Source organism: Carassius auratus, chromosome 34 (assembly GCF_003368295.1).
Source record: "Carassius auratus strain Wakin chromosome 34, ASM336829v1, whole genome shotgun sequence".
NCBI lineage: Eukaryota > Metazoa > Chordata > Actinopteri > Cypriniformes > Cyprinidae > Carassius > Carassius auratus.
Window position 1 is genome coordinate 3,290,484 of NC_039276.1, and position 16,708 is coordinate 3,307,191.

At 36.3% G+C, this 16,708-nt stretch overlaps 1 protein-coding gene across 5 annotated transcripts in view; it reads left to right on the forward strand.

Annotated features, from left to right (window-relative positions):
* The first annotated feature begins 252 nt into the window (after positions 1-252).
* tns1b (tensin 1b) overlaps positions 253-16,708 on the forward strand; it is a 198,548-nt gene continuing 182,092 nt past the window's right edge. For 3 of the 5 annotated variants that reach the window (XM_026217512.1, XM_026217513.1, XM_026217520.1), the window contains exon 1: positions 253-652. In XM_026217512.1, coding sequence (XP_026073297.1) covers positions 548-652 — 105 coding nt within the window. In that variant the 5' untranslated portion in view covers positions 253-547. The remainder of the gene's footprint in view (positions 653-16,708) is intronic. The other 2 variants (XM_026217509.1, XM_026217514.1) reach the window with 2 other exon arrangements.

Genomic DNA, 16,708 nt, shown 5'->3' on the forward strand with positions numbered 1-16,708 from the left:
AAGTAACAAAACAAATCATTGTAATTTTTTTTACCAGTTTGTTACCAGTGCTTAATGTCACTTGAATCTATAGCTAAATAGGTAAATAGACAGATAGTGTAAAACCCACATGACTTGAAGTCCTCTTTTGTACCTGCCTAGATGTTTACGCGATGAAACGCACCGCAAATCGCAAGTGCAGCGGCCTTTGTTTACACTGAACGCCAGTTGCGTTTCCTGAGGCTCCGGGAGTGTGTGCGCGCAGGTAGCGCGCGGCATTAGAGAGCTACACATCCCAGTTTTCAAACTTTTCCCCCTCACTCTCCAGTCCTTCCTACTGCCTCGGTGCGTGCTTCTGAATGAGAGTTTTGTGGTCAAAGCGAACATCGCGCACGAAGACGCCGACGCTGATGGAATAACTCCTGTCGGATCACTTTTGGACTGAAATGCGCGTGAGTGTTTGAATAGAGCTCATACCTGCCGCGCAGATCTTCAGGAGGAATAATCATTAATCACGAGAACGCTCGCGTTGAATGGGTCGTGAGGACGCTGACCTCAACCTGTCTGGATGGGATGCACCGTGAGCTTCATCTGCTGTGAAGACGATTTTCTGCTGATGCCTTTGGATCAGCATGTGGAGAAAAAGAAAGAGGAAAAGAGGCTCTTATCAAAGGTAGGACGCACATGGGTTGATTCAGGAATATCCAGTCCCTCGAAGGTTCTTGAAGTTGCTGTGAACTTGACAGTGGCGCTATAACAGTATTTTGACGTCGGTTTAACTTTTCTCTCTCAGAGAGATGAATAATGGGTGCAGATGTTATATATTTTTGCTTTTTATTTATTTTTCTCGGTAAATAAATCAGCAAGTCAAAACTATTTAAAAAATTGGATACACTTGCTTTTTACGGAGTGACCAAACAAATCAAAACGGTCTGATATTTTCGAGGTATTTAGTGTTGTAACATTAAGCAGAAGTTATCCAATAAAATGCCACCAAAACTGAGGGGAAAAAAGCCCATATATTAAAAAAATGGGAGCACAAACAAATAAACATTATTTGTAATTTGTTTTTGTCTTATATAAAGCTAATTATGTATTTGATGCTTATTTGTTTTCTGAATATAACCTAATACTATTTAACGTTTAATTAACTTGACTTAATGTCTTTATACGATTTAAATTGATGACATTATTCACTTAAAAACTGGTCCTTAATACATATCTGACACTGGTGACCACCATGTATGCTGGCCACATGTTGACTGCTTTTTATTCAGTGTATGATCCAACTTTTCCATCTTTGGAAAGGTGCAATTTATATTTATGTACAAATCTAATTTAAAGCATTTAAGCATACACCTTTAAAGGTCAAAAGACAGTCAAGTGTGTCTGATCTTTTGGTTGGTAGTGTGTTTAATGTGTTGACAGATGTTAGATTGTATCAAAAACCCCGCCTACACTGTTATGTATGAAAAACAAACCAGGATCTTCAGTTCAGACCTCACAGGGAAAATAAACACAGTCTCCTACACAACCAGACAGTGAGAAATCAGGGCAAACCCAGGACTAAGCGTAGACAATACTGTTCTGTTCACATTTGGATCAATGAATGAGTTGCATCATTGCACCGTTTAATTATGGATGGAATCCAGATAAGAAATGTGTGCATTCTTGCCTATTTATAGATTAGGTCTTTTGTTAAATTGTGTTGTTTAATATTTAATTATTTTATTTTATTTTATTATTTCACGTACTGAATGCATTCATATGTGCATCATATTCATGGTTCATAATATTACTCTGAAAAGTATGTATAATGTGTGTTTAAAAGCTGTTGGTTCATGTGACGCTTACAACATAAAAACTGACCAAATTCTTTTTATTCTTTTTATTTTATTTAATTTATTTTATTGTTTATTTATTTTTTGTTATTAGTTTGGATGGCCCTATTTTTTTAGTGATCACATAAATATAAATAATTTGATATTTTAGAGATGTTTTACATCTTTGGACATTGTCTGGGATGGGTTAGACATCAATCAGGACTTGAGGGGAAAAGCCAACAAAAATGATAAAAATGCCCCAGATATTTTAAAAGTGAGAAATATATATGACATTATAAAAAAAAAAGAAGTGATTTCGGACACTGGTGTAGGCTGGCTACTTGTTGATACATACTGACCATATTTACATGCAAAGTATGTTTAAAATGCTCAAAAGCTATTAGTTCATGTGTTTACATAATCAAAAGTGGCCAAATTCTAACTAATAATGGAATATTTTTGTACATGCAAACACAGTAGGGTCTGTTGAATTGCATGCTATATTTCAGGGAAAAATTCACTGTGAGCACTGCTCAAAGACATCGTACATGGGACTCTTCTGGTGGGGTGGTCTGCTTTGGGTGGTGGGGTCAGATTTGGAAGGTCAGTCAGGGAGTTACTTTGGGCAGAAGGGCTGGGGCAACAAGCCCCACATTGTTGCTTTGCTCTCAGCCAGGGCACCAGCGTTCGTGGAGGAATGTTGCGCCTGTATCCTGATAGTCATCTTTCGTTTTGTTACCAGTCTCACATGGGGTTCCACAAATCTGGCTTACCTTTATATTTGTATGTTTTTGTAAAGCTGGCTTATTGCTTTTTATGATATGGTGGCAACCAAAATATTATGACACAAATGTTTAATAAATAGATTAGATTAGAATTAGTTTTTATTAAAAAAATGGAATTGTCTATTTGCTAATGATATTCCAAACCTGCACTGTAAAATGTGAACAGTTGGATTAGTTTAATAAATTTACTTAAATTTGGTTATCCACAATCCCCCCTTTAAATCAAGATATGGCTAATTTTACTGCAGCTCAACCCAAACTATTTAATTTACTTCACTGAAAAACAAATGATGATGGAATAATTTTCACGCAGAAATCACCAGTAAGTTTTACAAATAATTACAAACATATTGTAACCCATTAAATTAGATGTAAAATTTTGAAAAGTAGAAAGACTGAAATGGTATTTTCTTGTAAAGCATACTCCAATAATCTCTGTTTTATTTACAACTTTGAAAATACATTTTAACAGTAGATATGCATAAATCTGATAATTTCTGCTATAATAATAAGGTTTGAGTTTCTGTTTTCCACCAATTCCTAAAAAATTCAAAATTTAGGTTGGGTTAAAAAATCAAAGATTCAAATATGACTTTTAATCAATATATTTTTTTTAACATGGTTTGTTTGTAGTAGACTACTTTACCTTTATTTTTGTAGTGCGAGTAGAGATCTATGCTACCGCAGGTTTAAATACTTATGAGAATGAAAATAGATTAAGAACATTTAATTATCCTTGTTCATGCCATAATATTTTTGTGCATGAACATTTGGATAAGATAAGATCGATCTTCCCTGGGGAAAAAATCTATGCATTGTAGATGCATGTACATTTAAAATGCTAAACAATGTGCAATAAATTGCATGAGAAGAACAAAAAAAAATCTGCCTTAAATGTTTAATGTGTAATAGATTGCAATAGGGATTAATAGATTAAAACTGGCTTTTGCAGACCTAATGTACATAATTTGCTAATTATTTTATTGCAGTAGCTGAAAAAACCTTCCAGTTTTTGCCAGTAGGTGAAGCTGATGCCTATTGCATCCATTACTTTTCAACCAAAATGGCTTGAATGAACATTGGAGCCAGCATGACTTTTGATAACATCACAATGTTTGCAGAGATGAAGGAAATTGAGATTTGTTTGACTGTTGACGTAAATCACAATTCACTTCGGTCTCTCTTCTGTTCCTAACTATCAGTGCCCAAATCTTCCCAGCACACTCTTAAGATTCCTTTCATCCCTCCAGTGGGAATAAATCACACAGACTTGGTGAGGTGGGATTAGAGAGGGGTGGGGAGGCTGTCAAGAGAAGGGCCTGTGGAAATTCCAGGGATTTGCAGGGGAGTGACAGACTACAGTTACTTTCACCAGGTAGATCTATAGGAGAAACTGTGGGTGCTTGTTTTTCAGACCACTTCTAAGAGCACAGCATGGGCACTTAACCTACTTTAGACTTAGTAATAGAGCACTGTTCCCTTAATGAGACACTGGAAGTCACGCCTATAACTTCCCTTTCAAACTTGTCAGGGCAAAAATTTGGGTTTTTGTGTGTTGTGATTTGATTTGAGTATGATAAATCTCGGGGCTGTTTTGGGGTTATGGAAAGATGCTTACTCTTGGCTAATCAGCAGCATACTGTCTGTCTGCTTGCATTAGCAGGAAATAAATGCCAAACACTTCTGGGAAATATCTTATTCCGGTTTTTGCATCTAAACATCTTTGATGTCTTAATGTGTTTCCTGTCTGCAAGAGTTTACGCCTGGAGACATGCATTTTTTTTCTTTTCTGTGTTAAAGAGGCGTTGAACAGAATTGCAGAAATGTGACTTTTCAAACAAGTTTCCAACACTGTCTCCAGTAGAAAGTTTTGTAGGCCAACCTGGATGTTCATCACCTTTAGCAAAAGCAATTTGTATTTTTCCATTGGCTTTTGGATTATTGCAGAAAATAAATAGCAAAAGTTTTAATATTTTTTTTTAATTTGATGCCTAAATACAGTTGATAGACGTAAAATTCTGAAGTCAGATATAAATGACTATCACCATCAGTAAGTTTCCAACAACACATTCACTTTCACTCTAACTTGGAAAGACAGAATAGTTTATATGTGCCCAAGCAGGCATTTTACCAAAAACACATTGACTTCAGAATGACAGAATTCTAAAATAAAATGCTAATATTCAAACTCGCTTCTGGGTTTCAGTAACACATTCAGCAACCCAGTTGGACTGATAAAAAAAAAAAAAAAACAGACTACAATTTTGTTTGTTGTTTTAAAGAAATGACAATTTTATCATTATTTTCTCACCTTCATGTCATTCGAAACTGGCATGGTTATATTTTTCAAGATTAAATGCACACATCATCAATTTAACACCTGATGCACGCTATTTGCTCTTTATTTTGTTGCAGTAGCAATAAAAAAAGCATTCTTTTGGCAGCAAGTGAAAAAGCAAAAAAGAAACATGAATTTGTCCAATGCTTCCTTTTTTTTCATCCGAAATTACACCATAGTTACAATTTACAGATTTCTAAGAATAATTTTAAATACAGAATAACAGTATTTATTATTACATTTTAATAATTAATTTTAAATAAAATCATGGTTTAAATTTTTTTTCCAGGCTTAATTCCTAGACTTCTTAAATGGATAGTTCAGCCAAAAATGCAAAAATGAAAATTGTCGCCATTTTGTCATCTTGAACAGATATTTTAAATAATGTTGCTAACCAACAAGTTGCTTGTAGCCATGGATTTCCATATTGTGGAAAGAAATACTGCAGTATGTTAAGGCAATGAATACCAGAAACCGTTTGGTTACCCACATTCCTCAAAATATCTTATTTTGTTTTTTAACAGAATAAAGTAACCTCATAAAAGTTTGGAACAACTGATAAGTAAATGATGACAGAATTTTGACTTTATAAGTCATACAGTGGTGTTTGTGTTAGGATTTTGGTCTTCCACTGTATGGAAAAGACCTGCTTGAGGATTCATCAAGTTTAGAATGATATGAGGGTGAGTAAATAATGAGATAATTTTCAGTTTTATTCCTTTCATTATGCCACGTTTTGAAACTGGCACATGTAACTTCAAAAGGGTTGAAGTTTCAAATGTCTGGGCTTTTGTGCCATCACAGACCGATTGTGTGGGACACAAAATGATCCTGAGTGAAAAACATGACCAGTCAGGTCTATGAACATGTGTTGGTTAAAAAAGTCATCTTCAGTCATGCCTCACCCCTATTTTTTCTGGCTCTCATCTCTAACTTTTGTAGTCAAGGTCATGTTTGTTCCTCTAGATGAATGCCTTTTCTTATTTTTAGACCCTTTGCCTCTAGCTACAAGAAGATTTAGCAGATCAAAGGTGACCTGTCAGAGTGTTCCCCTGCTGTACGGTTTTTGCTAGCTGAGGCAAATCTAGGGGATTGTTAAAGATTTGTTGTCGTAGGTGAAAGTGGCCAGGCTTTGATCTTTTAGTGTAATGGCTGATTAATTGCCTTTGTGATTGATCTTCGTATCTGATGGAGTTCTGGGCCTCTTTCAGAAGGTTTGGGTCACAGTCCTGCTCTTACACTAATTAAAAAACTGGTTAAAGATGTTGGTCTGTTTTTGAGAAGGAAGCACAGAGTTGTTCAGTTAAAAATGCTAACATCTGCTAATATATAACAATATTTTTATTATTTATTGATATTTTTTTTACACCACACATGCATAGATAGATGGATAGATAAATAGATGGATCAAGACTAGTGGTCGACTGATATATCGCCCAGGCCGATATATCGGCCGATATTTGGCATTTTTCAAATATCAGCATTGGCCGATAAGTTTTTCTGCTTGGTCGAAGCGGGACTTTTATTTTGACGGTGCAACTTTTATATTGACGGTGCTGAGAGGGTCAGCAAAGTGCTCACACTCTCCCTCTTGTTCCTCGTCGTCATTAAAGGTGCCATCTGTCATGTCTGGCCAAAGAAAATCAAGTCATACTCCACATTCCATACCAGATGGGGGCAGTATGCCTCAATGAAGTCAATTGGTCTACTCTAGTGTAACAAACGAGAAACGGCATAGTCTCTAGTCTCATAGACGTTTTGCCTCCAGAGGAACATTGGGTGATGTCAAGTGATATTGAAACATGACATCTTCAAGCTACTCCCCTTCACCTTTACCAGTCAATATGTTCCTATTCGCTTTGTTCATATTACATTTTGAGTTGTATATACACATTATTTGAATTAAATTAATTTGACAGACAGCATTCTGTCAACATCATTGGTAAACATCAGACAGCTGATCACAGCTAGCGCCAACCAACGTAACCAGAGCTGCCAACTCTCAAGCATTCACCGTGAGACGCACGCAATTGACTCTTTTCACACGCTTTCACGCTACACATCAATTTTCTCACGCACAGAAAAACCACGAAGCAAAGAGGACACGGAGACCAACAGACTAGACAGAGCAGGTTAGTTATGAAATAAAACAATGGGTAAGTTATAGCTAGCTAATTATCAAACGCAGCAACGGTTAGCCATCGCTAACATTAGCATGTTTATCGAACAGCCTCCGATACATTTCTATGTTATAACTTCCCGAAAACAAATACACAAACATATAAAACAAACTTCTAGTGAAATACTAACAGCATCTAACTTACCAATCCAAAAGAAATGTTGCAAGTTCGGAGTGGAACCTCATTTCTTTCAGGTCCATCAGTTGTCTCCAGCGATTGGAAGCAGTGCCGATGTTTACTCTGGTTCGGCTCCTTTTCTTATCGGATTTGATTTGTGTTTCCGAGCGCGGTTGTTTCCCTGTAGCGGGTAACGCTTTCTTCCCTGAACTGAAATGAAGTAGTGGGCTGTACTTTCCACACGATTGACATCAGGTTCAGGTACGCCCACAAGCCGTGCGAGTTATTCGTGTATTGCAGGTTGGTTGGTGGTTATGTTGCCCGCATACCGCCTCCCATGGCCGAAACTGGTATTACGACACCTGTCGGGCCGGGGCTAGTAATGCTAATGCTAATTAAGGTTGATATCTCTGCAGCACTATAACTTGACATTTTTTTTAATGACATCATCGCCCTTATTTCTTCTCATTCTTTTGATGCGTGTAGGTCATGTTTTGGATATTTTTACCTCAATTTTTGCATATGGCACCTTTTAACAGTTCTGTCTAATACGGATAGAAGTCTGTCTAATAATCAGATAGAATTGTTTAACAAAGGAATTAATGTATACAGAAAGTATACTATTAGTAATAGAAAAGCAAACATTATAATACTTTCTCATTTGCCGTCAGCATCTCATTGACCTGTTTATGTTTGTCATATTCTTTGTGATATTTCATGTGTTGGCTCTCTCCCAGATGCACTTTTGTAAAAGAATGTCCTGAGGTGTACAAAAGAATATGATACATTTGAATTATGATCATAGCTTCAAAATTTTTTTCAAGTTTGCCGTGGAGAAAAGCACAAATGACAGACTCTGGAGATCCTGACTTAATTTAGGCATTATTTATTTATTTTTTGTATGTCAGAACAGAATTTGACTGGTAAAAAGTTCATGTTAACTGTTGATGTTTCTACCTTGGTTTTTCCTGAGATCTCAATAGGGTCATATCGTTATTTAGTGTTTAATTGTACATGCTTATTTCTCCAATTTTACATTTAGATTATCTTTGCTGCCATTTAATGCAGTTTTATCATGGTTGAAGCTTAAAAGGGGGGGGGGGGGGTGAAATGCTATTTCATGCATACTGAGTTTTTTACACTGTTAAAGAGTTGGATTCCCATGCTAAACATGGACAAAGTTTCAAAAATTAAGTTGTACGTTTGAAGGAGTATTTTTGGAACAAAGTTTCGGAAAGTTTTTTTCGAGTATGGCTCTGTGTGACGTTAGATGGAGCGGAATTTCCTTATAAGGGCACTTCTGCCGGAAGAGCGCGCGCTCCCGTATAGCAGAGCACTGAGAGCACAGACATTCACTGATCAGAGCGAGAGTGAAATGTCACAAAAGTGTGTTTTGGTTGCCAGGGCAAGACAACCCTGCACAGATTACCCCCCCCCCCCCCCCCCCCCAAAAAAAAAAAAAAAACAGCATTAAGGGACCAGTGGATGGAGTTTATTTTTACAGAGCATCGACGGAGCTGTGCAAGTGTTTTTGTTTGTTCCCTGCATTTTGAAGATGCTTGTTTTATAAACAAGGCCCAGTTTGACGCCGGATTTGCATATCGTTTATTTCTTAAGGATAATGCAGTCCCAACGAAAAAGGGTCACGATCGTGTTTTGGAACTGCAGACGGTGAGTAAAACTGCTTCAAATATCTCTGTGTTGTTCGGCGCGTAAGCACATCAAGTAAACAACATGTGATGTTGGCATAAAACTGCACTTTCCGAATGTACACCTTAAAAAAAAAAAAAAAAAAACACATAAAGTGGAACTCATTTTCCAAAACCGCTAAGCAAATATATGCAGTTTAAATACATACCACATAGAGACGTCCTGCTGTAATCGTTGATGCTGCTGCTCTTGTTCAATTTCAGCCTCGGGATCTAATTCTGGATCATAAATATACGCTGAATCTATCTGACTCTTAGCCATGGTTTGTTTTGGATGATGTTTTTTTTCCTCACGGTAATGTCACAGCTTCCAGACGCTCTCAACGCAAAAGCCTACTTGCGCTCGTGATTCTTTAGCTCCGCCCACACGTCACGCCTCCAGCCACTCGTGTTTTTCCGGGAAAAAAACGGTACAGACTATCTTTCTCTTATAAATATAATAATACTAAAGACTTTTTGGAGTTATGAAGGATGCAGTACTACTCTATAGGTACTTAAGATTAACAGGATATTGAGTGAATACGAGCATTTCACCCCCCCTTTAAAGCTTTTGTATTGCCTGAAGTGTTACAGCTTGTGTTGGATTGACTTGTTTTTTACAGATTCAGGGATGGTAGATTTTGTGAAGGAAGTGAGAGGCAGAAAGAAAGGGCCTCCCTTCAGTATTTGGAAGTGTTGTTCTGAAGAACACATGTTGTGTAACAACTGGGTTTGAGTCTTCTTTGTGGACTAGAATGCAACGCTTGTTAGCACTGAGAGGAAATAGAAATGCAGCACAATGCCAGGCTTAGCATGAGGGGGAAAAAGAAGGATTTTCATTGCTTGTAGGGTTTTGGCATGGACAATCACCAACGAGTCACTTTCCCATTGCATGACAGGGTGTACAGAGCAGATATAAACCCCAAGGAAATCAAGGTCACTGACCTGTTTATGTTTGTCATGTTCGTTATGATATTTTATATGTTGGCTCTCACTCAGATGCACTCATATGATCTCCTGAAACACTGTGCCAAACTGTATTTGAATAATGTGAAAATGTTTTTTGAAGATTAAAGCAGAACAGAACCATGTGACAGGTGTGTTTTGGCTGTTTCTGTGTAATTTGTTTGTTTGTTTAAGTGTCAGTTACTAATGAGAAGCATATATGCATTGTCTTTCTGAAAGCCAGATTTGATTCTGGTCCTGTATCTGTTTGAATGAGGTCCATTTAGAATATTATTTGCTTGTCCGTTCACAAACTTTCCATTGTCACAATGTTTTCTGGGCCTGTTGCACAAAGAAGGGAGAAGATAGGATGCAAGTCAACAAACTGAAATTTATTCCATCATTTGAATAATTGTAGGTTTCATTCAGTTTGTGTGTTTTCTAGATTAAATCAGAATTAAGCATGGTGTTATTGTGTTCCTCTCCAAACTTTATTCTGCTTTTATTCATAATGAAATCCCTACATGAACTTTAAAAAGAAAAAAGAAAAAGGTGTTTTGCTAGCTACTGGCTATGTTCTGGCTACTTAGTGCATAAGTAAATTCAATGTGAATGATTTATAATAGTAAGTGAAATCGTAGGTTTTTGCAATGTTTCTTTGCTTAATAGTTGTCACATGACCTCACTGCATTATATTATATACATTTTTATTTCAGTTTTATTTAGTACATCAGTTTAAAGGGGTCATATGATGCGATTTAAATCTCTCCTTTCTCTTTGGCATGTTGCAAACTCTTGGTGCATAAAGATGACCTGTAAAGTTGCAAAGACTAAAGTCTCAAATCCAAAGAGATATTTTTTTTATAAAATTTAAGACTCATCCCTCCCCTTCTAAAACGGCTCATTCTAACATATTGTTACAATCTGTATGTTTTTGTCACTTTGTCACTGACCAAATGTTCACGCAAAGAAAGAAGGTGTAACTTTTATTCTCGCTGTAGTATGGTCAAACTTTGCAAGGACAGTCTGGCGCTTCTGACTCACAGGCTGTAAGTACCTTTTATATATTTAAAGAATTTGACATTGATGATTCGAACATGAGTTTTGAGCAGTATAGAGTAGGGGTGCGCGATAAATATCATCCGATATATATATATATATAATTTTTTTGTTATTTTTGGACCAAAATGTACTTTCGATGCTTCAACAAATTCTAACTGACCCTCTGATGTCACATGGACTACTTTGATTATGTTTTTCTAACCTTTCTGGACATGGACAGTAGACCGTACACTGTTTCAATGGAGGGACTGAGAGCTCTCGGACTAAATCTAAAATATCTTAAACTGTGTTCTGAAGATGAACGGAGGTCTTACGGATTTGGAACAACATGAGGGTAAGTCATTAATGACTAATTTGTGTGAACTAACCCTTTAAGCATTCATAACTCCTCTCATAATCAATGAAGCTGTCCATACATGTCATGATAAATTAATCGTACATCTGCACTGTGTCGCTTATGATGACGGAATTTGCTAGTTTCAGTCTGAACAAAACTCTGGGGTTTCAGCGATGACTAATCTGAATGCGTCTGATTGGCTAAAGCATTCCTAAGCTCAACGGAATCTTGTGTGATTCTGCAATGCTGGAAAAACGCGTACAAATAAAATATGATTCAACATAAGCATGTCTGACCCCCAAGTATATGTATATTTTTTTTACTGGTGGTAATGCAAAAAAGTTGTTGTTGTTTTTTTTTGTGCTGTGGAGAGTCGTATATTAGTGTGTTATCTTGAATGTAGTCCATAGTCTCTGAATCACTCCATTGAACGAAGTGTCACTTCCTGTGCATGTGTGTTGGGACAGCAGCGCAGGTCCGTTCAACACAGTGCTGTCTCGTTTGCTGTGTGACAGACTGCCGGCAGCGTTTCCCCTCCCGCCTCTACTCTGTAATTATTTGATAAGGTATGTGGCACAGTGAAAGTTACCCACAATCCCTCCCAGCATTCCAGTGTCCTGCTGGCCAGCAGAAAACAGTAAGTTCTCTGTGCAGAGCCTCTGAGGGCCACTGACCTCTGCGCCGCTCCCTTCATGCTTTAATGAAAGTATCAGTGCTTCAGGAACTATACCTGACCCCTGGTGGACCTATCACAGCTGATCTTTGTGTCTGTGTGTACCTGTTTTTCCTGAGGTTATCTGTCCTTCCACATTCATATTTATTTAAAATTATGAAAAAGGGTTTAGGGTCAAACTGACTCTCACTTTTCATTAAAAACATTTCTGTGAACATGAAACATAGTGAGCTGCATACTTACACAGGCTTTTAAGGCACCTTTTTTGAAATTGTAAATAAAATTATTAAAATAGACTTTTGTAGGTTTAATAAACTTTTAAGGCCAAACCTTACAGACTAAAGCAAATACAGCTTGTGGATTTTTTGAAGTGTGCATTTTTGGCAGGACTTTTATTCTGACAACACATTAGTTTACTGTATTTGTTTAGCAGTCTGTTTAATAAAAATATAAATGCTGTAATTTTTTTTCTACATCGTAATTCAGTTAATATGTATTTATAGCATTTAAAAAAGTCTTTAAATATTTAATACAAATTTTACACCACAAACCAGTGAGAAACGTTATTCACTTTGCTAAATGGATTCCAGCTAAACCAGATTCTCTTAAAGTGCATTTCTTAAATGACAGTTCACATCCTTAATGTGTTTATCATGTTTTGCAGTGCTTGTTGCAAATTCAAAAGTAGATAATAAAGGGTATCTGATAGTGTTTCATTAAATTACCTGTAATTTCCTCTGTTTAGCTGACTTTTAGATACAGAATGACAAATACATGTGCTAGTGTTACACATGAGAGTGCTGTTTAAACTGCTGTAAGTCCAGTGAAACGGCGACACAAAGGACTGTACAGTTCACATTACTTCATTCCTTCGCTGAACGTCTGCGTGAATGAGAGCAAATCAAGGATATCATTTTTCCAATTTCCCAATGTTCATGCTTGACTTCAGCAGAAGAAAATTATACGTCAGTTAATGTCAAAATCTTGTCAGACCATTGAAATCGGAGAAAGGGATTTACAAATTATTGTTTAATACACAGGAGAAAGAAGTCCAGAGTTGTCAGGTGATTATACATTTTATTCACATATTACATAGGTTGACCATTTAACAAATATTTGGTGAGAAAAGCCCCATTAATAAAGATATATCAACCTGATTGTGCATTAAATTCATATGTTAAATTGACCATTCTAAAACATCCCATCCCAATTATAGTTTGTGAGGGACTACATGCAGCAGAAGTCCCATGAATGGGATGGTCAGATATTTTTTTCCAGAGTCTGGCTTTCAGGACATTACAGACCCACTGATGCAGAAAGCCCTTCACAAAGACTGTGTCAACAGAAGATAATGGCGTACAAAAGACTTTAATACAGTCACTTAAAGCTACTTTAATGCAGCGCGGGCATTGCTTTGAGGATGAAATGACCGTTAACATGATAGATTTAGGGTTAAGGGCAGCTGTATTTTTTCCCAGAGTTCTGCTTGCATGCTGTCTCTGTGGGGTATAACAAGGCTTACCTGACTTAAACACCTCGTTTGGCCTAAGCAAGGTTGCATGGGATGGACAAACTGTAGATTCTACGCCATCGCTTCTGTCTGGCTCTGTATATTTGAATGTGGCTTTTATGCTGGATTTTTGACACTTTCCTGCTAGAGGGATTTTCTTGTCGGCTGTCTAATACTTGGTAAGGAGTTGTGTCAATTGCACTTGGTAATGTCCTGCTCCTCTGCTTTTGTGGCTTCTCAAAGGCCTGAGAGGAGACAGACAGTGCAACGTAACGTTCTCATTTGGACTACTATGCCACATTGTTGATGTTAGCAATCACCCAGTTCTGGATCCTTCTTGTTTTTGTAGAGGAGATGACTGTTGAGTTATGAGGTAATTAGATAGGCATGGCCATCCAGGTTGGTCTCCTGTGTTCTTAGCTCAAGGAGAGGGTTGTTTTCCTCATGGATTGTAATATATCCCTTGGTCTGACATGCTGCATTTACTCTGAATGTGCACAGGAAGAAATCCCCACTTTTTCCCTCTGCATTTCATGCCAAATGTTGTAACAAGCCACGGCAGATAATTGAAGTTGACTTGCACGAACTGTTTTTAAAGGATAGGCTTGCAGACTTCCACATTCCGTAAAAGAGGGAAGTATGTACAGTGGAATTCCGAATCCCGGTGGAGACATATTTGAAATACATATTCCTCGTATGTGTAAACGTACTTGGCAACAAAGCTAAACCAGATTCTGAAAAATATCTAGGATAAGTGATAGAATCTCATCCAAAACTCTAAATTTGACTTTTTACAGAACTGCATTGAAATACATATCAGAGGTGCGAATAAAAAAAAAAAGTGTTGAAGGAAGTCGCCGTCCTCCACATGTAGGTGTTGTTTTTATTTAATTTTTTTCTCTCTCTCTATATATATTTTTTATGTTTCCACTAATTTGTGTGTGTGTGTGTGTGTATATACATACATATATATATATATATATATATATATATATATATATATATATATATATATATATATATATATATATATATATATATATATATATATATATTATATAATGTTAATGTACAAAACTTTTTTCATTTCTGGATGAGCAAAACTATTGTTGCAGTTAAGTTTATATTTTTAAAATTCATTCAGTATTCATTTGTATGTATTTATGTACTGTGTGTGAATTTATATTTGTTTTTATATATTTTTATATCGATTTTATAATGTTAATAATGTTTTTTTTACGTCAGTAATGACACAATTTTAACTTTCACAAACCTAAAGTGCACAACTTCATTTCTAGATGAACAACACCGAAAGAAGTTCATTAAGTTAATATTTTTGTTATATTTTATGCATTATATTTTTTTATATTAATTGTATATACAGTATTTATGTACATTTATATTAATTTGAATATTTTGTATTTATGCATATATTTTATTATTTTTTCATATTTATTTTGTATACATTTTAGTAATAGAATGTTTGTCACAATGTTGGTCACAAAGCTTCATGCAGTGCAGAAGGAAAGCACAAGTGTGCCACACCTCTGTAATTAATTGTGTTATCGTGATCTCTATTTATAGTCTGAACATGCTGCTCTGTATGTAATGGGATCTGGAGCGTCTGTAATCTCTGATCACTCTAAGCTTGTGAGGATCTCTCACATTCACATGCACAAAGCAGTGCATTGTTCATTAGTCAGTTGTGAGTTGAAGCACATCTCTAGGTCTGTGTAATTATGAGCCTTCAGGAACTCAAAATAGACTGATGAGTGCACGGGATAAGATAGATCACACGTTTGTTCTGTATTGGCTGCATGCTTGTGTGATTGTGGCTCTGTGATGGGTATTCTGATCATTTTGTCAACTTGAGTACAGATAAATGACCCTTCCTCTATCCTCACACTATTTTTGAAATTGTACATTGGCTGTTGTACTGTATCACATACAGTACTTATTTAATAATAAAATTAATATATAGTAACCGATATTAAGTATTAATTAAATATTTTTTATATATTATTTTTATATTATAAATAAAACAATTGAACCTGGAAAAACTAGAAAATTTAATGATTTTTAAGAAATATATGTTAATATTTGGAGCCACATTTATTTATTTAAGATGGCATGTCTATATATATATTGGACCACTGTTGCTCCCTAGGAGTAAATGTGTGCAGTATTCTCTCAATTGATTTCTGATGAATCAGAACACAGATGAATGTTCTTGTGCTCATTGTGAGCTCATACCTTATGTTTTCTATAACATGGGCCATCTGGAGTTGATGAACATATGATCTGTGGTAAAAGTATTTGTTTTGATGCAGACATGTGCACGGCTGTTGATGCCGGCCAGGCAGACTGTTTGTGTTGTTTTATGGCACATATTCAGGTGTGTTTTACACCTGTGTGCATTTGATCCAACACTTCTGTGAGTGATAAGAGCTTATCAGACTATATGAATCTAATGCACAATCAAGTCTACAGCCAAAAGCTGGTGTGTAAAGGCCTTTTAATTCAGCAGTTAAAGTACATCTACTACATTGGCTGAAAGGAATAAACAAAAGCATAATACAGACAGAAAAGGCATACTGTGTACTTTGTCAAGAAAATGTATCTTTCTTTCTATTTTATGAAACAGAATTTCAGATTTTTTTCCTTTGAATCTGTTGGTTTGTTTTTATTTATAGGCATCCAGACATTTTACAAGTTGGCTCTTGTGGGGTTTATTTTATTTTATTTGATCTGAGACTCTAAATATCAAGGTTAATGAATGATCGTTTCATTTCCTTACCTTGTTTGGCTGATACCGACCCTCCTATCATTTCATGTAAGATCTGTAGGATATTTATTGTGTGATGAAGGTCGAATCTGCTGACAAGTGCTATCAGTGTTCACCGTTATCTGTTCAGAATCACTGAATGTCACCTTCAGCTCTGACGCTCGTGTCTTTGAGCCAAACATGTGATTGAGTTCAGAGTGGGACTTTCATTTCCCATGGCTAATGGTAATTCAGCTAGAGCAGATAAGGCTTTTGGTTTTGTATGGAAACTGCAAATAAGACAGACAGCTGTTTTAATAGAATCTTTCAAGCATAAGAGGCCTGTATATCCATCACAATGACTGAGACCGCAAATGCTCAATATCGCATTAGTTAAACAGTTTATGAAGTCTGAGTAGCAGTAATAATTAGGGGTGCTCTGATTGTTAACTGAGAAGCTGCGCAAATCCACGTTCATTTTCAGCGTTTATTTGCGCAGCTTCTCAG